Consider the following 27,984-nt stretch of genomic DNA (forward strand, 5'->3'; position numbering starts at 1 on the left):
TGAATTAGCTGGATATAAAATTAACTCAAACAAATCAATGGCCTTTCTCTACACAAAGAATAAACAGGCTGAGAAAGAAATTAGGGAAACAACACCCTTCTCAATAGTCACAAATAATATAAAATATCTTGGCATGACTCTAACTAAGGAAGTGAAAGATCTGTATAATAAAAACTTCAAGTCTCTGAAGAAAAAAATTATAGAAGATCTCAGAAGATGGAAAGATCTCCCATGCTCATGGATTGGCAGGATCAACATTGTAAAAATGGCTATCTTGCCAAAAGCAATCTACAGATTCAATGCAATCCCCATCAAAATTCCAAATCAATTCTTCAACGAATTAGAAAGTGCAATCTGCAAATTCATCTGGAATAACAAAAAACCTAGGATAGCAAAAACTCTTCTCAAGGATAAAAGAACCTCTGGTGGAATCACCACGCTGGACCTAAAGCTTTACTACAGAGCAATTGTGATAAAAACTGCATGGTACTGGTATAGTGACAGACAAATAGACCAATGGAATAGAATTGAAGACCCAGAAATGAACCCACACAGCTACGGTCACTTGATCTTCGACAAGGGAGCTAAAAACATCCAGTGGAAGAAAGACAGCATTTTCAACAAATCGTGCTGGCACAACTGGTTGTTAACATATAGAAGAATGCGAATCGATCCATTCCTATCTCCTTGTACTAAGGTCAAGTCTAAGTGGATCAAGGAACTTCACATAAAACCAGAGACACTGAAACTTATAAAGGAGAAAGTGGGGAAAAGCCTTGAAGATATGGGCACAGGGGAAAAATTCTTGAATAGAACAGTAATGGCTTGTGCTCTAAGATCGAGAATTGACAAGTGGGACCTCATGAAACTGCAAAGCTTCTGCAAGGCTAAAGACACCATCAATAAGACAAAAAAACCACCAACAGATTGGGAAAGAATCTTCACCTATCCTAAATCAGATAAGGGACTAATATCCAATATATATAAAGAACTCAAGAAGGTGGACTCCAGAAAGTCAAATAACCCCATTAAAAATGGGGCTCAGAACTGAACAAAGAATTCTCACCTGAGGAATACCGAATGGCAGAGAAGCACCTGAAAAAATGTTCAACATCCTTAATCATCAGGGAAATGCAAATCAAAACAACCCTGAGATTCCACCTCACACCAGTCAGAATGGCTAAGATCAAGAATTCAGGTGACAGCAGATGCTGGCGAGGATGTGGAGAAAGAGGAACACTCCTCCATTGTTGGTGGGATTGCAAGCTTGTACAACCACTCTGGAAATCAGTCTGGCGGTTCCTCAGAAAATTGGACATAGTACTACTGGAGGATCCAGCAATACCTCTCCCGGGCATATATCCTGAAGATGTCCCAACCGGTAAAAAGGACACATGCTCCACTATGTTCATAGCAGCCCTATTTATAATAGCCAGAAGCTGGAAAGAACCCAGATGTCCCTCAACAGAGGAATGGATACAGAAATTATGGTACATTTACACAATGGAGTACTACTCAGCTATTAAAAAGAATGAATTTATGAAATTCCTAGCCAAATGGATGGACCTGGAGGGTATCATCTTGAGTGAAGTAACACAATCACAAAAGAACTCACACAATATATATTCACTGATAAGTGGATATTAGCCCAAAACTTAGGATACCCAAGATATAAGATACAATTTGCTAAACGCATGAAACTCAAGAAGAATGAAGACCAAAGTGTGGACACTGTGCCCCTTCTTGGAATTGGGAACAAAACACCCAGGGAAGGAGTTACAGAGACAAAGTTCGTAGCTGTGATGAAAGGATGGACCATTTAGAGACTGCCGTATCCAGGGATCCATCCCATAATCAGCTTCTAAACGCTGACACCATTGCATACACTAGCAAGATTTTGCTGAAAGGACCCAAATATAGCTGTCTCTTGTGAGACGATGCCGGGGCCTAGCAAACACAGGAGTGGATGTTCACAGTCCGCTATTGGATGTATCACAGGGCTCCCAATGGAGAAGCTAGAGAAAGTACCCAAGGAGCTAAAGGGATCTGCAACCTTATTGTTGGAACAACATGATGTACTAACCAGAACCCCGGAGCTCTTGTCTCTAGCTGCATATGTATCGAAAGATGGCCTAGTCGGCCATCACTGGAAAGAGAGGCCCATTGGACTTGCAAACTTTATATGCCCCAATATAGGAGAATGCCAGGGCCAAAAGAATGGGAATGGGTGGGTAGGGAAGTGGGGGGCGCTATGGGGGACTTTTGGGATAGCATTGGAAATGTAACTGAGGAAAATATGTAATAAAATTATTAAAAATTAAAAAAAAAGAAAATATACATTGTTTCTGTCTCACCACAAGCATGAGAGTTTTAAGTCATTTTGATCTTGATGAAGCAGTAGCCATTATTAATCATATTACATCTCAACTTTTAAGTACATAACTTGTTATGTTGTTGTTAAAAATGGAAGGGAAATAGTTAAGTTCAGAATAGAAGTATGTGTTACCATTTGGGAAGACGTGAGATTGAGTACACGCTAAACTAAATCTTTCATAGAACAAAGCTTCTTTTGAAAAAAAGAGTGATAAAAATATGATTATTCAAACCAAGGCATCTAGCAGTCACTTTCATAAAAAATATAGATGAAGCAAGGCTCTACATCAAATCAAACATACAATAACCTCTATTAATGAAGAGAGTGTTGAAATAGTCAGAAAGATTAGAAATTTTACAGAACTTGTTTTATTCCCAAAAGACAACAGATTCTGGATACTTGGAAGAGTTCACTGGAGAGAGAATTTATTTTATTGCCCATTCTCTGTGCTAATACTTTGAAACTGCATCAAAATCACATATGGATTAATGGCATTTCCCAAGTGCAAGGTAGATCAGTGAATTTGTAACGTGACAGTGGTGCTGGCTAGTCTTCTGTCAATTTGATACAAGCTAGAGTTCTTTGAAGGGAGGGGACTTCAATTGAGAAAAATATCCCCATTAGATCCAGCTATACGGCATTTTCTTAATTAGAGCTTGTTGAGGAGGGCCAGTCAATGAAGAATAGTGCCATTCCTGGGCTGGTGGTCCTGAGTTCTCTAAGAAAAGAGACTGAGCAAGCATGGGAGCACGCAAGTAACTACACTCCTTCACGGCCTCTGCATCAGCTCCTACTTTCAGAATCCTGCACTGAGTTCCTGTCCTGGCTTCCTTCAATATGAACAGTGCTGTGGAAGTAAAAGCTGAGTAACTCCTTGCTACCCCAACTTGCTCTTGGCCACCATGGTTTGTTGCAGAAAGGGAATTTCTAACTAATATACCAGCATAAACCTTTTTTATTGATATTATTTCAGGTATTACAGCTTAAACTATTACAGTATCAAGTTTCAGGGTAGTATAAAATTGCCCATAATTATGAAGTTATTAAAATTGCCTTTCAAACTTTATATATACATATATAGTTTTTCTTTGTATAATCATTTCATTAAAAAAGACTTTCATGACAATGTTTTCCTAATGGAAATTTGAGACGGGATCTAACCCTGTAGCCTGGCTGGCAAGAGTTTTTCATGTAACCCAGGCTGCACTCAAACTTATGAGTACTTTCCCTTCTCAGCCTCTGCAGTGCAGAAGTTATAACTGTGAGCCAAGCTTTTAAGTAGAGTTTTGCTTAGCTACATCTTCTGAGTATAATTTTCTCATCATTTCATTCAATAAATGTGATAATTTAAAGCTACAGAATGTTTAAAATTCAGTTCCTCCTAAATTATGCTTATATGATATATATTATATGTATATATTAAATACTAATTTTGGTATATAAGACATTATTAAAATAAATAAAATTTAATCACAAATATTTATTAGTATATATTTATATCAATTAGTATATAAGTATATCAATTTCTGCTGTCTCTTGCATGTCCTCAATAATATTTGAAAGTGTTAAAAATCTATCTTAAAAATATTAAGAATGGACAAATTAGGAAAAAAGAAAGAGTTCATATATACCTACTATTATTTTCAATTGACAGGTTTGTGTAAAGTATAGGAGGCACATCCTGATATTAATATAATAATGGCAAGATTAATATAATTTAAAATTCTCTCTTACCTTTGGTTTAGGTTCCTAAGTATGATTCCCAGGGTAGTTGTAAACTAGTATCTATGAGTTGGGTGATGGCTGTAGAATTCAGAAAGAATCCTACAGTGTGTCCTGTGTATGAGCACTGAAGTTCCCCAGGTCCTTATAAGCATTCAAACAGCAGATAATGTATCTCTGTTTCTGATTGACTTAAGTCCTTCTAACCCATCCTCATGACAAACATGTTATCATTTCTTCTCAAGCTATCTGCTAACTGTGCTGCACTGTTTGATTTATAAATATGTGAGGAATACTAGACTCCCCAGTTTGTTTTCTGTGCCCTCTTCATTAGCCAGAAACATTGTGAAATTCAGTCTGACAGGCCACTTCTTTGTACTTTATTTTATATTCATTGTTTACTCCATTATTGGGACTTAAAGTAATGTCTCTGATAGCATAACATTGTTTTCCAGCTGTATTGCTATGCATGAAAATTCACCTTCATTGTCTTATCTAATTTTTGTGGATACTCAGTCTCTTTGGTTGAAATGTTGCTTTGTTTGTATTAGTTATTTATTAAATAGTGTTTCTTTGTTTATGCAATGAAAAAAATAACAGTTTACATAAGAATGGTTACAGAAAAATTGAACATTTGGCATTTGTTTACTTATATTCATGTCTAAGCAACTTCAAGATTAACTTCCCATGGAGCAGAGCTCATAGACTTTTCAGTTTATTTAGAAAACAATACATTAACCAACTGTCTGCTTTAACTCAGGGAACTGTTTACACGAAGCTTCTGTTTCATTAATCTTTGTTTCATGCGGAGATGATATGAAAAACAACAGTCAATATTTAGAGCTGTTAAACATGGCTTAGTGGTAAAGTTATGGCCATCACATGTAACACACATACAGGAGAGAGAGAGAGAGAGAGAGAGAGAGAGAGAGAGAGAGAGAGAGAGAGAGAGAGAGAGAGAGAGAGAGAGAGAGAGAGAGAGAAAGGAAAGAGAGGAAAGAGAGAGGCTGAGAATGAGTGTGTTTATAAATATCATTTAAAAGTGTAAGAAAGCCCACTAGTTAGTAAACTAATTAAAAAATAACATTAAAGAAGGAGTTTGAATAGAATTATCTACATAAATGGATAATGGTGCTCCTAGAAGACAAGTGTTACTAGGTAAACATTGCATAGCAAGTCACTGGATTTCTTCCCAGTAGTCAGGGAGACCTCAGAACTCTCTACAATATTCCAGGGTCTTGCTTATCCACCATAACTATGTTGTACGAGCCTATTGCGGAGACAGCATACACACTGCAGGCAGGACATACAAAAATCAATCTCAGATAAAAGGGGAAACTTTCTGGTACATAGCATCCATGCTGCTAGGTGGTGCTATGCAGGATGCTAGAAGAGAACAAACACTGGTGGTTCCACAACATTAGATCCTGCGTGCTATATTAAGAATTTTGTATATAAGGTGTGTCTACTGGTACTGTTGTGGCATAAATGTTCTAAGCCAACTAAATACTTACTGAATGAATTTGAGCCCTGCCTTATAGCAGGAAATTTAATTCCTGGTATTGTAAAACTGGTTAAAACCAATACTCCAAAACCAACAAAACCCCTGGTGGTGGTTTAAATGTGCTTGGGCCAGGGAGTGGCAATATCAGGATGTGTGGCCTTGTTGGAGTAGGTGTGGCCTTGTTAGAGAAAGTGTGTCTCTCTTGGTTTGGGCTTAGAAACCCTCCTTCTAGTTGCCTGGAAACAGTTTTCTGGATGCTTTCAGAACAAGATGTTGAACTCTCAGCTCCTCCCACATTATGCCTATGGACACTGCAGTACTTCCTGCCATGATGATAATGTAGTGAAGTTCAGAACGTGTAAGCTAGTCTCAATGAAATGTTGTCCTTTATAAGGGCTGTCTTGGTCATGGTGTCTCTTCACAACAATGAAAATATATACATCCCCACATAGTGGGAGAAGTTATAGATTCTGCAATAGATCTCACTTTCATTAATTTGCTCAAGGGTCATTGTCAAATTGTATATATATATATATATATATATATATATATATATATATATATCAGACACATACATATTTGGACTGCTTTCAACAATGGGCAGATAGCTTATTTATTTTAGTTGGCAGCAACCAATGCAGAAAAAAACATAATTAGACAAAGTCCCAAGAAAGTCATATTGAGTGCACAGGCCTAAATGGGACATTTTTGTCAAACATTTGCTCCCTCAGGTAACATCACAAAGGAGGAAGCAGAAACAATGTAAGAATCAGAATGAGGAAGAGTGTAATGAAATGCTGTCTTCTTGACACAACATGGCTATTGCATCATACAGTGCCTGGGGTTACCTGTAGAACACCTTAAAAAAAAAAAAACCCAAGTCAATCAAAACTTCAGGTCTAATATTTTCTGAGCTATTATTGGCAGTTGATTCCTGCCAAAGGAGAGAACCTCATTTTTTTAGGGCCTGGCTCTTGGTAGGTTTTCTATGCACCATTGATGATCCTCCCACCTATGTACACATGGCAAAGAGTACTTAGACATATTGGGGTTTTTAAGGGTCATGAAGTTGAGAGGGGGACATGCTGGAGGAAATGATGGGAAATGGAAGAGTTGGAGAGGGGGAAATTGGAGTTGGATATTATCATGAATCAACATACCTCATAAAATTCACAAGAACAAAGAACAAATATAATTAAAAATAAAAAACCTATTAGATGAAAGAAGAAATATTCTCATTCATTTCACATCAGTTTCACTGACAGTTTGTTTTCAGTTTTATTTTTCTGTTGGTCATTTGTCTTATGTTGGCATTAACCCATGGTAGTTTAGAAATTAAAGCAAAACCCTAGCTACTCCCTTTGCACACACAGTTTGAGTAGCTGCTCTGTTTTACAGCATATTTTATCAACTGTTAGTAAGCGGTGGTTGCCATGGGTGACATGACTCTTCATTCAGTCAGGTTTTCCTGCTGCCTGCTCTGGAAACACTCCTCCCACCCTTCTCCTTTGACATCTTCAAGTTCCACACTTGGTGGAGACCATTTATTGTGTGGCTTTCTCTCATCAGAATGAAGTATTTCTCTTTGTAAATTGCTGAATATGAAGACTCACTCTAATGTCTTTATTGATTTTTTTAGACATATAATCTGTTTGATTGAAAATAGATTGCACTGTTGAAGTTAATTATTAGCCTCCATGATTTTCCTCACTAGTTACCAAGCAGTTTCTTTGTTCACAATGTCTGCAGACAATTTCAAGTTGACAACTGTGTGTGAGAAATCTATTGAGAAAATTGGTTTCATTTCACTATGAATCCTATATCTACTCAACTTCCTATAAATATTTGCCATTTTGGATTTATTAATATATTTAGTTAAAATACATCTATACCTAATTTCTGTTTATAACATGAATAATGAAAATGATTTATAGTTATGAAACCACTTTGTTATAGGAAACATACAGAGGAGACTTAGAGCAGTCCACAATTGGCAATCTATAGATTGCCCTGAACTGATCTGCGCACGTTGAATTCCCAGTTAATTACAGCCATTTATCTTCTTATTTGACCTGTGGAGGCCTCGCACTGACCATCTATGTAACTTCTGTTATTAGATGAATTCTGTTTTTCCAAGATACTTTTTATTGATCATCTCATGGATTTTAATCTGTGATGTCTTGTACTCATCAAACTCTTAGTCAACCTTCCCTTAATACTGCCATTATGTTTACAGCACCATGCCTTTTTTTTTACACCTTTTTATGCTCTTCCTGTTTATCCTATGAAATAACTCTACACAATGGATATATATTTATTGAAGCATTGGGATAATTTGATTTACATAAATCTCCCTCACTAGCATGTGTTTTATTTATTTATTTATTTAATTTTGGGTGTGTACATTGTTTGTACATAATATATACATGTTATACATATTGGATGTGGGTTTACACACCTGTATTTGAGCATGCAGGGGACATAAGAAGTTGTCAGTATCTTCTGTTGCTCTCTGCCTTACTTGTTTATTTGTTTGTTTTAGGTAAGGCCTCTCACTGACGCTAAAGCTCACATTTTGACCAGACTGGCTAATGAGCAAACTCCTTGGATCTGCTTCTTTCTACCAGTCTGAGAATCTCAAGTACAAAGTACCAAGATTACCTCTCTTTAAGCACTAAAAATTTGAACTCAGATTCTCATGCTTATCCTTCAAGTACTCTTACATATTGATCTTCCCAATCTTGCAAATTATTTTTACCTTCTCAGCTTCTAGCATAATTAAACACATATTAGGTCTATAATAAATTGTTGATTAGAATCTCTGTGGGTTCTGATTTTGTGATTGTTTTCCCATAAAAGATGAAAGTGAGCTGATGGGTTTTGCCATGGCAATAACCATGATTAGTTATATTTAGAATGACTATTAAAATATGGGGCTCCTAAAGAGTAAAATGGTCTTCATTTTTTAAATCACAAATACATATTAGTCTATCTGTTGTTATGAGAAATTGTGGGGCATTGGGTTATGCAAAGACAGTCTGGTCTCTAGTCGAGCTAAGGAGGAACTCCAGGACCTGGTGGTGATAATTCACCTACATGGGATGGAAGGAGTTCTCTCATATCTCCTGGAACTCTGGCTCCTGTCAAAGTAAACTAGCTATAGTAGAGATAGCACCATAACATAAAAAGAGCCATTTGGCCCCTCCTCTCTCTCTCTCTCTCTCTCTCTCTCTCTCTCTCTCTCTCTCTCTCTCTCTCTCTCTCTCTCTCTCTCTCTCTCCCTCTCCCTCTCTCTCTCTCTCTCTCTCTCTCTCTCTCTCTCTCTCTCTCTCTCTCTCTCATGGGCACGCTCTTGATCTTACTCCCCTTTCAATCTTCTCTCCTCTCACTCTCTTCCTCTCTCTACCTCTTAATCTCTAGCCTTTCTTCTCTTTCTCCCTTTCCCCTTTGTCTCCTCTTGGCCATGGCAGGTCTCTCTGTCTTTATATTTTCCAATTTTTTATTAGATATTTTCTTCATTTACATTTCAAATGCTATCCTGAAAGTCCCCTATACCCCACACCCCTGCTTCCCTACCCACCAACTACCACTTCTTGGCCCTGGTGTGTCCCCTTTACTGGGGCATATAAAGTTTGCAAGACCAAGGGGCCTCTCTTCCCAATCATGGCTGACTAGGCCATCTTCTGCTACATATGTAGCTAGAGACAAGAGCTCTTGGCTAGTTCATATTGTTGTTCCACCTATAGGGTTGCAGACCCCTTCAGCTCCTTGGGTACTTTCTCTAGCTCCTCCATTGGGGTCCCTGGGTTCCATCCAATAGCTGACTGTGAGCATTCACTTCTGTGTTTGCCAGGCACTGGCATAGCCTCAGAAGAGACAGCTATATCAGGGTCCTTTCAGCAAAGTCTTGCTGCCGTATGCAATAGTGTCTGGGTTTGGTGGTTGTTTATGGCATGGACCCCCAGGTGGGGCAGTCTCTGGATGGTCCATCCTTTCATCTCAGCTCTAAATTTTGTCTCTGTAACTCCTTCCATGGGTGTTTTGTTCCCAGTTCTAAGAAGGGGCGAAGTGTCCACACTTTGGTCTTCTTTCTTCTTGAGTTTCATGCATTTTGCAAATTGTATCTTGGGTATTCTAAGTTTCTGGGCTAATATCCACTTATCAGTGAGTGCATATCATGTGAGTTCTTTTGTGATTGGGTTACCTCACTCAGGATGATACCCTCCTTGACCAAGGTATCATTGAGGAGAGTGTTGTTTAGTTTCCACGTAAATGTTGGCTTTGTATTATTTATGTTGTTATTGAAGATCAGCCTTAGTCCATGGTGATCTGATAGGATGCATGTGACAATTTCAATATTTTAGTATCTGTTGAGGCCTGTTTTGTGAACAATTATATGGTCAGTTTTGGAGAAGGTACCATGAGGTGCCAAGAAGAAGGTATATCCTATTGTTTTAGGATAAAATGTTTTGTAGATATTTGTTAAATCCATTTGTTTCATAACATCTGTTAGCTTTACTGTGTCTCTGTTTAGTTTCCAGGATCTGTCCATTGTTGAGAGTAGGGTGTTGAAGTCTCCCACTATTTTTGTGTGAGGTGCAATGTGTGCTTTGAGCTTTACTAAAGTTTCTTTAATGAATGTGGCTGCCCTTGCCTTTGGAACATAGATATTCAGAATTGAGAGTTCATCTTGGAAGATTTTAACTTTGATGAGTATGAAGTGCCCCTCCTTGACTTTTTTGATAACTTTGGGTTGGAAGTCGATTTTATATGATATTAGAATGGCTACTCCAGCTTGTTTCTTCAGACTGTTTGCTTGGAAAATTGTTTTTCAGCCTTTCACTCTGAGGTAGTGTCTTTCTTTTTCCCTGAGATGGGTTTCCTGTAAGCAGCAAAATGTTGGGTCCTGTTTGTGTAGCCAGTCTATGTCTTTTTATTGGGGAATTGAGTCAGTTGTTATTAAGAGATATTAAGGAAAAGTAATTGTTGCTTCATGTTATTTTTGTTGTTAGAGTTGGGATTCTGTTCTTGTGGCTGTCTTCTTTTAGGTTTGTTGAATGATTACTTTCTTGCTTTTTCTAGGGTGTAGTTTCTGTCCTTATATTGGTGTTTTTCCTTTATTATCCTTTGAAGGGCTGGATTCGTGGAAAGATATTGTGTGAATTTGATTTTGTCATGGAATACTTTGGTTTCTCCATCTATGGTAATTGAGAGTTTTGCTGGGTATAATAGCCTGGGCTGGCATTTGTGTTCTCTTAGGGTTTGTATAACATCTGTCCAGGATCTTCTGGCTTTCATAGTCTCTGGTGAGAAGTCTGGTGTAATTCTAATAGGCCTGCCTTTATGTTACTTTTTCCTTTTCCCTTACTTCTTTTAATATTCTGTTTTTATTTAGTGCATTTGTTTTTCTGATTATTATGTGTCAGGAGGAATTTCTTTTCTGGTCCAATCTATTTGGAGTTCTGTAGGCTTCTTGTATGTTCATGGGAATCTCTTTCTTTAGGTTCAGGAAGTTTGATTCTATAATTTTGTTGAACATATTTACTGTTCCTTCAAGTTGAAAATCTTCATTTTCATCTATACCTATTATCTCTAGGTTTGGTCTCATTGTGTCCTGGATTTCTTGGGTGTTTTCAGTTAGGATCTTTTTACATTTTGCATTTTCTTTGATTGTTGTATCCATGTTTCCTATGGAATCTTCTGCACCAGAGATTCTCTCTTCCATCTCTTGTATTCCTTTGCTGATACTTGCATGTATGTTTCCTGATTTCTTTACTATGGTTTCTATCTCTAGAGTTGTCTCCCTTTGTTGTTTCTTTATTGTTTCTACTTCCATTTTTAGATCTTGGATGCTTTTGTTCAATTCCATCACCTGTTTGTTAGTGTTTTCCTGTAACTCTCTAAGGGATTTTTGTGTTTCCTCTTTAAAGGCTTCTAGCTGTTTACCTGTGTTTTCCTGTATTTCCTTCTTAAAGTTCTCCATCATCATCATCATGAGAAGTGACTTTAGATCATTCTTGTGTGATGGTGTATCCAGGACTTGCTCAGGTGGGAGAGTTTGGTTCTGATGATGCCAAGTAACCTTGGTTTCTGTTGCTTCTGTTCTTTTTTTTTTTAAATTTTTAATATTTTTTATTACATATTTTCCTCAATTACATTTCCAATGCTATCCCAAAAGTCCCCCATAGTGCCCCCCACTTCCCTACCCACCCATTCCCATTCTTTTGGCCCTGGCATTCCCCTATATTGGGGCATATAAAGTTTGCAAGTCCAATGGGCCTCTCTTTCCAGTGATGGCCGACTAGGCCATCTTTCGATACATATGCAGCTAGAGACAAGAGCTCCGGGGTACTGGTTAGTTCATCATGTTGTTCCAACTATAGGGTTGCAGATCCCTTTAGCTCCTTGGGTACTTTCTCTAGCTTCTCCATTGGGAGCCCTGTGATACATCCAATAGCTGACTGTGAGCATCCACTCCTGTGTTTGCTGTCTCACAAGAGACAGCTATATTTGGGTCTGTTCTTATGCTTGCCTCTTACCATCTGATTATCTCAAGTGCTTGCTGCCCTCAATATATCTGATTGGAGCCTATCCTTCCTATAATCCCAGTTGATTCAGGACTCCTCAGAGTCCAGATTTCTATGTGATCCTTTGATTGTGGGCTCCTGTGAACCTAAGATTCTGGATGTGTCAGAGTTATTGGCAGTCAAGCTTCCTCTGAGACCCTGAAATTCTGGTGTGACCCAGCTCCTGTTATCCTGGGATCCTGGAATCCTAAGATCCTGGGCATGTTACTGTGCCTGGAAGTGGCACTTCCTCTGGGGACCATGGAGCTGTCTGGTCTGTTAGAAACCATGGTAAACCAGAACTGATCAGAAGGAACCCATGCCTCTGGTTACGAAGGACTCTGTTGTCCTTGTTCCTGCTGTCACAGGCCTGTCACAATTGGATTGGAACAGATGTTGTGTTCCACTAACCAGTGATCCTAAGATCTAGTGGAGAGTCCTCTGGGGACTGTGGGGGTGTCAGCCGATTCATCGCCCAAGGTGACCTGGTGCTGGCGCAGACAGGAAGGACGGTCTCTCTCTCTTTTACCTTCTCCCTTTCTCCCTGCCTTTCTACAATAAAGCTCTAAAACCATAGACAGTCTCTGCTCATCAAGGCCTGCTGTGCAGACTTTTGCCTGTGTGGGAACCTCTCTCCCTCAGCCTTCTTTCCCATAACCCCAAGGCTACAGGGTATTGCTCAGGGGCCCCCTGTTTCAGGGGCTGTCCCTTGTCTACTCCCCCTCCCCCAATCAAGTGGTGTCAGTGGCTTAGATGTCCACCTGGGGCTGACTGGAAAGCATCTGGCAGCCCTCCCATGTCCACCTGCCCAGATAACAGGAGGAACTCTGGCCAGATGTGGGCTATCCTTCCTCCCCCTCTTTCCCCCTACCCCTTTAGTTCCCACAAGAAATAATAATAATAAACATTGTAGATATTAATAATATACTAATATGAGTATACACTGTAAAGCTTAGATTATTCTATGCTGGTATCAGAATGATTATATCTGGTCAAATAATATCTTAAATGATTGGAAAATTGTTTAAACAAATGTGAGATAGGGAGTAAAAATATAAAGTCATTTTGAAATAATGTAAAATTTCTATTTTGTTTTATAAATTTATCTTATACTCATGAAAAGTCTTCATCATAAAATGTTTTACAAATGACCTTTTGATTTGAGGAAAATAAAAAAGGAATGATATTATTTTTATAAATAAGAGTAGTAATTAAGTTGTCAGATGCCAGTGTAACCTCAGGGCAAAATCTGTCACATATGTGACTTTCTGAATTAAATAGTTAAGTGTGAGGACTATATTACTCATACCAAAACATTCAGCTGATTTTCTGTCTTCCTAAAATGCCAATTATTGCTCAGTTCTTTTCATAGATTATGAATGTTTTGGACTTCTATTTTTAAACTTCCTTCATTAAAATTCTAGCAGTTACAATTCTAATCGAGAATTTAGCTTGAAGCTCACCACTGACCACAGGAATGGCTTTGTCAAAAGCCACAGAGGTAAACATCATCTGGAAGTCCTTTAGGTGTTATTTTGGCTTCCATACAATAGAATGAAAGTCAGTCAAGTTTAAAGAAAATTCTTCAGGAACACAAGGATATCAAGGCCTTTTCAATCATCAGCTGGAGATATTAGATGGTTAAATTTTAGAGGAAGTGCACCATTTATAATATAAAATCTGGTCTTCATTAGCCAAGAAGAAACAGGATAAAAATTAGACCTAATATACATTTGATGGGATGAATCCTCTTGCCAATTGCTAGAGGTATAAATATTGGTATGTGGAAGATTAAACTATTATGATGGTTGGGATTGGTTACAGTAGAAATAGAAAGAAGTCAATGAACCAAATAAAATTGTACTTAAGGACAGTGGTTTCTTTATCCCATGGTACGCTGAGAATGATGGCAGAGGATACCACTTTTGAATTTGGCCTTGCGAAATGTGTTCACTTTTCATGTTTTATTTTTACAGTGAAAAAAGTATTAAATGGAAGAATTCTGCATATTTTTTGCCCCAGGTTTCAGGAAAACTATTATGTCTGCACTTGATCAGTTAGTCCTCCATGCTCACTACCCATCCTATACCTTGGTCTTACTTATAGAACCCAGGTCACAAGACTTAATTGTTTTTGTGGTTATTGATGCAGCTGCTGATATTTTGGCTTCTGATTTGTTTTGTTTTGTTTTTTGGCAAATCTTTATGTTCTACCTTTTTTTATTTTTATTTGTATTTTAAAATTACCCTAACAATTTTCCATAAATATTTGTATTTTGTAAGCAAGATACAAGACCTTCAAAAATTATTTTACTGCTTTTTCTGCCTAAAGTTTTGTCAGGAAACAGAACTAAAACAATTGAGTCCTAGATGTTTGTAAGGGTCATCTAATTAAGAACAAAATTTAGGCCACACAGGAGAAATTTCCAGGTATCTTAACTAACCCTAATTTGTAACTTGGATTTTTTTTTTCAACATAGCATACCTCTTTTAGGAACTCACAGAGCAAAGTTAAAAGTAGGACAATACTCAGTCAAATGAAAGGCACTTCAAGAGTTGAAAGGCTTAATGCAGTTAAATGTCAACTAGGGAATACTTGGGCCCCCCAAAGAGCTAAGCTTAATATCTGATTTAAGCCAGGCAATTTCAAAGTGAGAAGGGAAGTTTAAAATGATTTAATTTATAATTTCCCACTTTGTCACTGTTGTAACACCAGTTATATGAAAGGTTAATTTAAGCAACACGAACATTATAACTACATGATTTTATTTTATACTAAAGTATACTAGAAAATGTTGTAAGATGAATATCAAATCTATGATCTTATGAGTCATATTGCTCAGGAGATAACTAAATAAAAATAATAATATTAACTCCTTTAGAAAAAAATTATAAAAATCATGCAACTGTAGCCTACATTTTGAGGATATTTTATACATGATAAGATAGTCCAGTTTCATCATTTGTTATAAGAAAATGTCAAATATCAAAATAGTTTCTTTCTCTATTGCCCAAGCTTGCCTTCTTCCTGATTTGGGAATGGTCTCATCAACACTGTTAGCCGTGCTATCTACTAAGGCTTATCATCTGCAATCTGCTCTCATTCTTATCTGTCCACACTCCCTGAATTAAATAAACCCTCTGAACTTCACCAGCCCTCTTCTTAAGCTCTCACAATCTATTCTTACACTGTTCTTTCGTTGTTCTTTTAAAAACACAGACATGATCTTGGCATTTATTTACTTAGTACAGTTTCCTGAATTGTGTTAGGCAGAGTCCTAGTGGGGAATGGCTGGCATACTCAAATTGGAAAAATAAATTTGCTTGGTAAAACGTGGCCTACACAATGGTGTGGCCCCCAGAATAAAAAGAAACTGTGAGGAATGGTGCAGGATTCTGAGCTGGGAAAACTAGGCCTATCACCACTGAAGCAAGAGGGAGAACGAATAATGTACTAATGGAAATCAGACACAGCAGTGATTGTATACTGGGGGTGGGGATCTACCTACAGATTTATCAGATTATAAATATCTAACCTTCCTCTCTCTGGCCTCCCCTCAAATGCCATCAATTAACCCCTCACAATGTAATTGCAGGTGACAGGCATTCCTTAGTGAAATCTACAGGGGTTGGGCTCTAGATAAAAAACAAAACAAAACAAAACTAAAAAAAGACAAAATAACAACAAATCTACCCCATTTGGGACTGGAAAGTAGACCTTTTAGAAAAAACAGAAGATAGTATTGCTTTTTTCCTTTTAAAAATCATATTAAATTGAATTCTCTTTAGTAGGCGTTCAAACACTTTAATGCCTCTACCACATACATTTTAAAGAGTAATTTATTCAGTTACCTTCCCACATGCTACAACCTGTTGTGCCATTTTGGATCCCACAACTTTCTATATTTTCTTGTCTTCTTTTTTAACTCAACAAGATTTTATCTTCCTCCAGATCTGAACACAAATGTTACCTCCTCTTTATAGCCCTCTTCATGCATGCATTTGGATTGCCAGCTTCCAAGATTGTACCATTATGAAGACTTGCCTTTGGTACCCCCCCCCACACACACACACACACTTCTCTCCTTAAATAGGGTAGAAAACAAGAACATTTTATAAGCTGGGAGAACATGTTTTCTTTCTTTAGGGACATTTATATTACATCTTTTCTTCCATTGTTCAAGAAAGAAAGCTAAAGTTAGAATTAAGGAACAGAATACTTAACTATCTCTTTAAATAGGGAGAAGCAAAGAGGAAGGGGGAACTAAAAGAAAGTTCATTTATAGCCCAATCATGTTTTTCTAAACCCTGTTCTCTATTGGAAAACTAATTTTGAATAGGCTTATTTGAGAATGACCAAGACAGGCACAGATGCCAGAGATTTGGCAGGTTTTCCCCCCATGACTTCAGAATGTGGAAATGGCCTTTGTTTCTTATGAGTGAATGCAATTGTGAACTGTTCAAGAGAGAAAAGGTTTCCCAAGAATTATAACCGTGCCCATTGTACCTGTGGCATTCTGGTGGCTAAGGATAATTCATTCATGGGACCTGAACAAACTCACATGAGACTATAGCTACCAAAGGTACTGAATGACTTGAGGCAGAGAATAAGTGAGTTTTTGGTTTTGGTCAGAATAAATATTCATTTCTGGCTCCAGGTTAGGCCTATCTGGTAATCTCAGGCTTGAATGTCAGCTGAATTTCTTCATTCAAAAATTCACATTAGGATACAAAGTGTTTGTGCTGGGAACAGGTATGGCAAAGAAAGTTTAATATAACAGGGATAGATATTTATTTTATAACCTGTGCCAGTTATGCAAGAATCTAAAAGAACTGTCAGTATCATTAGTGGGCTAATTCAAGCATAGCTGTTCCAGGGAAGGGTTCCTGAGTGTACCTACTTCTTTGGTTATATGAAATGTAAACTGACAGAATTCTCTTCTTGGATTTGGACCTATATCCTATCATTACATTCAACAGCATCAAACAAGTCCTCTTAATGGTAGAACATCTCTCCAGCCCTGCGAACTGTCAATGAATACTTCTGCATTTGAGTTATGAGACTTGTCTAAGATCACGTTCCTACCCAGCAGTTCTTCTGTTGTTGCACATGGTGTTATATGCTGAATGTTTCAAACCTTCTAATTTACATGCTGAAGCTGTTGCCCTTAAAAAGAGGGGATTGGGAAATAATTAGGCTTATGTGAGGTCATTATAATGGAACCTCCTTAAATTAAGTGATTAGGACCTTCTTAGAAGAAGAAGAAGAAGAAGAAGAAGAAGAAGAAGAAGAAGAAGAAGAAGAAGAAGAAGAAGAAGAGATACTTGACTTTCTAATACCAGCCATCTGAGGACACAGGGCATTGGCAGCCATCTTCGAGGAAGACAGAATGGTCTCATGGGAATCTACTGCACTTTGATCTGGGATAATAAGCTTTACATTTAGCTAATTAGAATCCTGTAAAATTTTTAGAAATATTTCATATCTAAACTTTTTAACGACTTCCATAGATTTATTTATTTTCACCTATAAATAAATGAGATAAGTTTACTTTCAAATTCTCTTTGTTTATTAAATTTGCACAGTATTTCTGAGTTATGTGCTCTGAGATAACTATTATTAGATTTTTACCAGATTTTCCCAAGTAAAGGTGATACAGTCTAAAATAGAAAAAGAGTGGGTATAATCTGGCTATAGCAAAAGAAAGAGCCAATAACCTATTATGTACTTGTGCCTTTTGATCTTGATCTATTGTTACACATTTGATACTGGTATCTATTTTCTCTTACTGTGAACCACTTTTTAATTACTTCAGGAGACAATTCTCTCCTACCAGCATGTAATTGGGCATCAAATTCAAGTGATCAAGTTTCTGGGGCAAATAATTTTACCTGCTGAGACAGTTCTGATGTACAAACTATTATTGAAGTCCTGGTGACTACTATCTTGACCAATCCCACTACCATTGGACCTTGGCTGCTCTGTGTGGAAAGTGTATGTCTGGGTCAGGGTTTCTATTCCTGCACAAAACATGATGACCAAGAAGCAAGTTGGGGAGGGAAGGGTTTATTCAGCTTACACTTACATACTGCTGTTCATCACCAAAGAAAATCAGGACTGGAACTCAAGCAGGTCAGAAAGCAGGAGCTGATGCAGAGGCCATGGAGGGATGTTACTGGCTTGCTTCCCCTGGCTTGCTCAGCTTGCTTTCTCATAGAACAGAGGACTTCCAGCCCAGGGGTGGTACCACCCACAATGGGCCCTGCCCCTTGATCACTAATTGAGAAAATGCCTTACAGCTGGATCTCATTGAGGCATTTCCTCAAGGGAGGCTCCTTTCTCTGTGATAACTCCAGCTTGTATCAAGTTGACACACAGAACCAGTCAGTATAGTATCTATGTTATTGGCATGTCCCAAATCTCACCCATATGTGATTTGACCAGGTATGGGAGTGTGACTCAAGATGGTAATCACAAGGTTTTAATTTGGAAAGTTTACTTTGGGCCAGGAGAGAAAGATGTCATCTCTTTATATGTTTGGGGAAAAAACAAATAAATAGCATTCATCCTCTACTGAATAGTTTATTACTGCATAGAGGAGAGAAGACATATATCTGGAGAGAGAATCACAAAGCTGGAAAAGACAAAGAGGCAGGGCTGAAAGGTAATGAGAAGTTCTACTTGGTCCAGTATTGTGGATACTCCACCTCATTTATTTTTATCCTTGAGCTCCAGCAAACACCCCGGATCTTGCATTAATTCTTCATTTTGATTAAGATAGCTAGTTCTGCTTTTTTCCCCATGCAATCAAAGTGTTAAGTAGATAATACAAAGTTCATAGAAACCATAACAAACTCCAGGAAATGAACTCTCTAACAGGAACTTGGCCATTTTCCTACCCTCAGCATTGTCTGAGTACAGAGTCTTCATACTGTATTTTAAAAGAAATTAATTAAATTTTCTTTCAAGTTACTGAAGGGTCTCTTGTGCCACAGGTTCTCCTTATAAATTTAATAAAAATCTTAAATCAAGGTTTACCTGTAGAGGGTGATATTTTCTTGTTCAAATTAATTTTCGTATACACTAGATTTTGGCACTACTTTCAAGTAAGCCATTGTTATTTTTCTTAATTTTTTTTCAAGATATTTCAGATGACTTTAGGGCAAAAAAAACCTCGTGAAATTTTATAGGAATATCTTTGGATCTAGGATTTTATTTTATTTTATTTTTTTGTGGTAGTGGTGGTATCACTTAATAAAGCATAAGCAATTATCTTTTATCACATATTGGGTACCATTTATGCATGCAATGTTATATGCTAGAACATAAATACATGGACTATAATGTGGAAATAGTTGTTATGAAAAATTTAATGAGTTCTATAACAGAATAGTAGAGGACAGTGTCTTGAGTGACTAATATTGACAGGATGAAAGACCATATTGGCATGATACCAAAACCAAATAGTATTGAGTAGCTTATCTCTGTCACTAGTCCAAACCTGCCATATGGGCAAGGATGACTGGACAAGGAGCTTAAGGGTGTAGTTGGCCTTGGCTCTCCAGCTCTAAGACTGCACAGACCCTCTGCCATACTGGGGTTTTTAATGTGTGTTCTGGGAATTAAGTTCAGGCACCCAAGCTTGTGTGGCAAACATGCTCTGTAAGTTGATATCTAAATTTTTTATTTTTACAAGTGTAATATATAAAATATTAGATATTATAGAGGTTTCTTTTTTAATATAATTTAACTTATAATTTATTTTTTACACTCCATATTCCATTCCCTGCCCCCCATCCACCCTCTGCCTGCTCCACATCCCATACCTCCTCCCTATCCCACCCTGTCTCCATATGGATACCCCCACCCCCCACCCCCCACCCCACCTGACCTCTAAACTCCCTGGGTCCTCCAGTCTCTTGAAGGTTAGGTACACCATCTCTGAATGAATACAGATCCGGAAGTCCTATACTGTATGTGTGTTTGGGGCCCTCATATCAGCTGGTGTATGCTGCTTGATTGGTGGTCCAGGGTTTGAGATCTCAAGGGTCCAGATTAATTGAGACTGCTGGTCTGCCTACAGGATCACCCTTCTCCTCAGCTTCTTTCAGCCTTTCCTAATTCAACAACAGGAGTCAGCAGCTTCTGCCCATTGGATGGGTTCAAATATTTGTATCTGACTCTTTCAGCTGCTTGTTGGGTCTTTCAGAGGGCTGTCATGAGAAGTCCCTTTTTGTGAACACTCCATAGCCTCAGTAATAGTATCAAGTCTTGGGGCCTCCCCTTGAGCTGAATCCCACTTTGGGCCTGTCACTGGACCTTCTTTTCTTTAGGCTTCTCTCCATTTCCATCCCTGTAATTCTTTTAGACAGGAACAATTATGGGTCAGAGATGTAGAGGTTTCTTAATAATTTAATGAGGACTTGGAGTCATGTCTAAATTGTTAAGGTGCCTGTCATGCCAACATGAATATCTGAGTTCAGGTTCCTAATACCCACATAAAAGATGGATAGAACATAGATGAATTCCTAGTGCTTGTTGTATAGCCAGCCTATCTGAATTGATGAGACATGGTAAGTAAGAGATCTTGTCTCAGAAATAAGGTGTTGTGGAACAAGCCTTAAATCCAATCAGAAAATGGGCCTATTCATCCAAGGATCATATCTTAATTGGATGTTAGTTATTGTAATTCAAATGGATCATGGGTAGTCAAAGCTATTGAATATTTTTATTCCCTATTAGTGTTGTGAATAGCATCTTCCAGTATTATGAAAACAAGCCAGTAAGAATGAATCTTCCATGTTAGTTTCAGCTTTATTTATTTACTTCCTATGACTCAAGTAAGCATATGATGCCTTCAACAATACAACCTTACTTACAAGTTCTGGTGGATAATTAAGACAAAATGATATAGCTTATATTGGGATACACTGAGGCCTCATTGATCAGTAACTTCAAGGGAGTCAACCTTGGAAATGTGCTTTTGTTTTCTGATAGCTTAAGATGCTAAGGACAGGCACTGTCAACCACATTTAAGGTAATTAAGACAGAACACTGCTAAGTACACTCAAATCCTTGGTTGAGTTTAGGTCACAGACTCTAGAGCAGAATCTACTACTATTGGTTTGGTATGGGACATAGTATTAAACTGCCCATTTATCTTCCCTAAGTACTCATATATTAGCCTATATATTAGAGCAGCTTTCAGTCTTCATCAGAGTAGTTTCATTTTAAATTAAATGACAATTAATACAAAGATATGCAACTAATAAAAGTGTAGAGAGTAAGAGACTGTGGAGTGCTCAGTTGGTCCCAGTCAGCTGTCTATGTCATATTTCTCACACAAGATTTACTACTCATTCTGATAGCAGGACTGGAAGATTGAAGTAAGTATGGGTAGTAGGTGACTGCTGTGACAGTCTTCTTGAGACATGGCATAGCATTAAACACACACCCCACAGAAGCTGTGGTTGAAAGGACCATACCTGTATAACATCAAGCCAGTCAAATGTCTAGCATGGGTGAAGGAAGGATTGCTAAAGGCAAAGTCCATCCCCTGAGAGTCTGGGGTAAGTTTTGGAAATCAGAAATAGGGAACATACAGACAAGGAAGAGAATGGAAAATTGGAAAAAAAAACCCCAAAAAACAGAAGGACTTATTTGAAGGTTCCTGCACAGAAATGTAGATACTCCAATAAAGAGGTTGGCCTTGCTCTATCACAAGAGGCCAGCCTTTTCAACCCAGTGCCCAGCTTCTGGAAGGATGTACATGGAGCTCTGAAGGAAGAAGGACATGCCTACTCTACCATTCAAGGCAGTTGAATCAAGGAAATGTGGAAATCTTGAAACATATTGGAAAATATTAAAATAAGTGAAGTAACCCAGGCTCAAAGAGACAAACAACATATGTTCTTTCTATAAGAAAAAAGTTTCTAATTTTCATGTGTGTTTTATTTATGTGGGCATAATTTTGTTAAGACGCCATGAAACCAGAAGCCAGAAAGGGGCTGATGCCCAGGATATGAGGAAATTTATGCTTTGGGGGAAAAGTAGACATACAAAATACATGTGACCTGAAAGTGGAAGGGAAGATACTAGGGTGTAACATGTCTAATCAAGGATCAGGAAGGCGGTCTGGGAGAGGGGAGTGATGCCAACATAAACTACGCAAACTTTCTACTTTGAATGTGAATTTAAAAAAATAAATAATTAAAAGCAGGAAGAAACCAAACACAAAAGGGTTGGGGAATGCCTGCACCCTAGAATGTGCAAAGTCTGGTGTGTCACAAAGATAGCCACAAACAAAGGAACAAAAGAAAAAAAACCTTGAATATGTTTTTCTGTTATATTTGGCCATCTGATTGACAAATCTTTCACTTCATCCATATTCTCTCAACTACCTTTCTTCTTAGTCCACCTTTCAGATCTCGACCCATCATCACATATCATGACCCTAACTTTGTGTCTGTTTTTCCTGTTTTAACACTGAACTGAATCTTCTTTGAAGCCATAGTAACCACCTCCTCTCCCCAGCCCTTTCTTGGTGTAGCCTTAACATCTAAGCCTGGCTTCCAGCTTCGGGGCGGGGGTGGGGTGGGGTGGTGAATCTCTGAGTTTAGATCTGAAACAGCACCATCCTCTTTTGTTAGATTTGATTTCATGTTGGAGACAGAAGCTGGGTCTTAGGAGACTATGGGAGGTAGGGAGGTGCCTTCTACTGCCTGAGGGTTACTATAACTCAGTTATTTTGGGTTTTGTTTGTCTGTGGATTTTTTTTCTGGTTATGGCCTTCATAACCAGATATTTGGCTTTCATCTGTGTACAGAAATGATTTGTTTTGTGTGTGTGATTCCTTTTAAATACTAAATGCCTTTTAAAAACAGAGGGAAAATTAAAATAAGATGGGTCAGAAAATAGAAGTTGACTTTAACAAAGGATGGAGGTGAAAAGCAAATGAAAAGGGTGGGTGAAAAACTCAAAGTAATGGAAGGGGGGCTGGCTAAGTCAGTGGAGTGCCTTGGTGCAAGCTTAAGGACCAGAGTTCAGATCCCTTGTAATATACTGGCAATTAAGCATATGCTGTTAATCCCTATATGAAGTGGCTGGTATGATATGTGGGGAGACAACAGACTCACTTAAAATTGTCAGATAAGCCCAGGTTCAGTGAGAGATGCCATCTCAATAATGAGGCAGAGAATAATTGAAGAAAGCATCCCACACTGACTTATGTCATTTACACAGATGCATGTATCTGTACACACATGTACACATTCCCATAAGAACACACACACACACACACATACACACACACACACACACACACACACACACACACACCACAAAACATACAAAAACAGGCACGGCAAAGGACAGGTGACTGTCATACTGTGGCATAGGGCCACCAAAATGTACTTGCAAAAATTTTAAGTAGCCTTAAGTTATAGACTGTATGAAATGATCTGGAGAACGTGAGAATTTAGGACTGTGCTAAGTGACAACTGCTTTATGCACTACAGTCATTAGCTTCATGTGTCACTGTGGTCAGGTACTGCCAGTCCTTTGCTTAAAAAAATGACCTGGATGTTTCTATGAAAGCATTTGTTTAAACTTGGCCAAAATATACTGTCAATTGACTTTAAGTAAAGTGGGTTTACTTTAATTCAAATAAAGGAACTTTTTTTTAAACTTACTTACCCACAGTGTGGGTATCCCTCAAAGGAGGAGGAGAAGGAGGAAGAGGGGGAGAGGAGGAGGAGGAAGAGGAGGAGGAGAAGGACAACACCTCTCTTAAGACAACTTGGAAAACCAGAGTTTCCAGCCTGTTGGCCTGTGCTATGGATTGTGGATTCAAGGCTGTGCCTTCAACTCTGACTTGAAATTCCAGTTTGCCACCCAGCTGTTCAGGCTTCTGGTTTGCCAGGCTTGACACTATCACCACATAGATACAACGGGAGAATCTCAACTTATTATGTACATATATATTCTTACACACAACCAATGTTTCACTTAGGGCTTGTGAGTCTGTCTCTCCTTTATGTTAAAAGCTCTTAAGTCTAAACTGCTCTATATTAATACCTGTCTACAAATATTGCCCCGTTTATTTTTAAGGCACAGAAAACAATTGAAAATTGCTTCATGAATACAAACCTATTGATGGGACTGCATTTAAAATGTACTTTTTTTCATATGGCATACCATATTTTAAACCATATTCCCCTTACTTCATGACACGGATATGAGTATTTGCTAACTAATATGATTGGAGTTTATGATTAGAGTTGGAGAACTTAGAGTGTCTCATCAAGCAAGTCAAAGGAATAATTTAAGGAAAATATCTTGTCATTCATTGCTCTGAGATATCTTTGTGTCACATGTCTAAGTGACCACTAAGTCAGGCATACAGAACATGACATATCTTTTAAAATGTCATGCCTTCTTAGGGAAGTCCTTATCTTGATGAGTTTCTGGAAGTCAGCTCCTTTTACTATTTGTATGACCTGTAGTTTACCCCAGGGATGGGAAAATGTGACCTGTGTTGCAAATTCAAAGTGTTTTTAACAGCTCTGTGCATTTGAAGAGGCTCTAAGTTAGGCATGAATTCAGCTTTTCAGTCCAGCAGATCTTAGCCTCTGGTCTATGTGTTGTTTCTTGGAGAATGGAAGTTTTGGCCTGAAACAGAGGTGCTGAGAAGATAGTCTCTCTGTGTAAGCTAGAAAGGGATCTTCTCTCAAATCTGTGACCATCTCTGGATACCATCATGATATAACATAACTAGATATTTTGAGGCTTGAATGATGTCCTATTTTTCTTATTGTAAGTAAGAAAAGAAACCTCAAAGTACAGAAATATAAGAACTTCTTCCAAAAGGAAGTGTGAGAGGAGGGCAGGGGTAATTTCAGGAATTTTCCTGCTGTTCACATTCCATTTAGAGTGGGAAGGCATGACTTACCTCATTGGTCTTCTTCTGATGCCAAGGCAACACAAGATGGCCACTGCAATATGAGTCAGAAGGAACCCAAATCCGATACCCAGCAGAGTCCATATGTCTAGAATTTCAAACCCACAAAAAAGATGATCATGATTCAAAAAAAAATTTAAAGATCCCAAGCTGTTCGTTTAATGATAATGTTACCTACAATTTTGAGTATGCACAAAACCCTCAGTAGAAAGGTTAGACCTGATGTGGCATCGATTCCCTGTCCATCCTTGTACACACCTGGAAAAGAAAAATCATATGAGATTTGAAAATAAAATAAAAACAAAACAGAAGAAGAAAAGTTAAGCAGAATTGTAGTGACACTGATCATAACTGAGATGCCAGGACCTAAAGGGACTATAAGAAAAGTGGCTTAGAGCTGGGCTTGGTGGAGCATGCCTTTAATCTCAGTACTCGGGAGGCAGAGGCAGGCAGATTTCTGAGTTCGAGGCCAGCCTGGTGTACAAAGTGAGTTCCAGGACAGCCAGGGCTATACAGATAAACGCTGTCTGGAAAAACAAAAAACAAAAACAAAAATTCCAAAAAAAAACAAAACAAAAAGAAAAGAAAAAAAAGTGGCTTAGAAACCAAAATGAAACATTATCGTTCATATTTTGATACACTAGATTTTGTTGTAATCTATCCCCTTGTGGTTTTTGAAAAGCAGATAATGTCTTTCACTCAGCACTTTTTGTTGTTATTTTCAAATATTGACTCTTTTTTATTTTTTCACTAGGCTCCATTATTATTTGAAATGATTTCTCATTTGTCTCAAATTCAAAAGTACTTATACTTGGTGTCCATCTATCTTTATGTGTGCATGTCTTCATATAAGCATGGCGCAGGTAGACAACTTTGTGTATTCCTCTGGTGCCATTCATCTAATTTTGAAATAGAATCTCTCACAGACCAGAAACTTGATATGGAAGCTCAGGTGGAGGACTGGGAAAACTCAGGATCCATGGGCCTCTGCTTCCTTAGGGCTGGGAGTCCAAGTGCTCCAAGCTTCACTTTTTAAAGATGGTGTATAGGGCTCCTCATGCTTAAAAGGCAAACATGTGACCATCCAACTCCCTCTCCAGCACTCATGTATTTGTCAGTGAAGTGGCTGAGTTCTGTGCAGTAACTAATGCATCAATTCAATGTATACATTAGCATACAGATAAAGCAGAATACAAATGTATTTATCATCACAAGGGGGTGTTTCTTTAATCACTTAGATTCACAATTACTTTATATTAATATCAGTTGTACTTTAGCAAAAAATGTGCAGATTAACCACACTGCTGTCATTTACTTTATTCAGAAATGGTAAAACTGTTCACACTGGAATAGTGGAATAGATTATCCTCAGAACACCACAGTCTGCAAGCAGATTGCTTGTCTAAGGGACATGTTTGTCCATTTGTTTATGACAGGGTTTCTCTCTCTCTCTTTCTTTCCCTCTCTCTCTCTAGCACTGACTGATCTGTAATTCATTATTTAGACCTTGCTGGATTTGATCTCACAGAAATCCACCTGCCTTTGTCTCTCAAGTGTTAGGATTAAAGGCCAGTGCCATCATGCCCAGAAGAACATTTTTATTTCTAAGCAATTTTTCCTGGCATAATGAGTCCCCAAATGAGCATGGAAGTTAATATCCATGTTCTTATTTAGTAGAAACAATGCAAAAGATTTCTGCTAGATGTCCTGCAAATTCATGGAATGTGCTACAAAATAAGTTTAAAATTAACTTTTGAATATGTGCATTTAAACCTGTGTGTCAGAAGCATTGCTTACTATGCTGGCTAGTTTTATGTCAACTTAACACAAGAGAAGAGAGAGCCTCAGCTGAGAAAATGCCTCCTTAAGATGGGCTGTAAACAAGCCTGTAGCGCATTGATAATGATAGATATGGGAGGGCCTAGCCGATTGCGACTGAGGCCACATTTAGGCTGCAGGTCCCAGGTTCCTTCCAAAAGCAGACTGAGCAAGCCAGTAAGCAATACTCCTCTATGGCTTCTGTCTTCCTGACCTGTTTAAGTTTTTGTTCTGACTTCCTTTGATAATGGACAGTGGTATGGAAGAGTAAATCAAATATGCCTTTCATCCCCAACTTTCTAACTAGGACACTGTGAACGTACGATTTCTGCCAATCTCCCTTCTAAATCTGAAAAGTTGGTGATTGAAAGCAATTTTTTCTCAAAAATGGAATTGAACTAAATTAAAAAGCCCTATTTATAAGGTTCTAGCAGGTCATTAGACAACTCTCCCTTGTTAAGTTAATATTCCTTAAAAAGCAGGATTTACACAAAATTTGATAATTTTGAAGTTTCTGAATTTCAGATAGATCCAAGGAGCTGAAGGGGTCTGTAACCCTATAGGAGGGACAACTATATGAACCAACCAGTAACCCCTGAGCTCGTGTCTCTATCTGCATATGTAGCAGAAGATGGCCTAATCGGCCATCATTGGGAGGAGAGGCCCTTGGTCTTGCAAAGATTATATGCCCCAGTACAGGTGAATGCCAGGGCCAGGAAGCATGAGTGGGTGGGTTAGGGAGTAGGGCCGGGGGGTGGGGATAGGGGACTTTCGGGACAGCATTTGAATTGTAAATGAAGAAAATATCTAATAAAAACAAAGAAAATAGATTTATTGAATTTGGAGTATTTAGTTTCTATTCTCACAATACTTAAAACTGTAAGTCTTTTTTGTCTCCTTGACAGTCCTCATTTAACAATGAGTGCTATATGGCAATCTTTACATGTGGATGCCAGTGTGGCTGACAGTGCATTCTGTGTGAATTCACTACATTCCTTAGGATACCAAGAGTGACATAATTCTGATGTTAGGCTTACAGAAT

At 38.1% G+C, this 27,984-nt stretch overlaps 1 protein-coding gene across 1 annotated transcript in view; it reads right to left on the reverse strand.

Annotated features, from left to right (window-relative positions):
• Positions 1–27,984, reverse strand: part of Malrd1 (MAM and LDL receptor class A domain containing 1) — a 745,053-nt gene that overhangs the window by 16,066 nt on the left and 701,003 nt on the right. The window contains exons 36-37 of the mRNA XM_021156265.2: positions 25,303–25,382; positions 25,116–25,212 (exon numbers count right to left, since the gene is read on the reverse strand). Coding sequence (XP_021011924.1) covers positions 25,116–25,212; positions 25,303–25,382 — 177 coding nt within the window. The remainder of the gene's footprint in view (positions 1–25,115; positions 25,213–25,302; positions 25,383–27,984) is intronic.

This window comes from Mus caroli, unplaced genomic scaffold (genome assembly GCF_978045245.1).
Source record: "Mus caroli unplaced genomic scaffold, Mus_caroli_1 scaffold_2, whole genome shotgun sequence".
Classification (NCBI taxonomy): domain Eukaryota; kingdom Metazoa; phylum Chordata; class Mammalia; order Rodentia; family Muridae; genus Mus; species Mus caroli.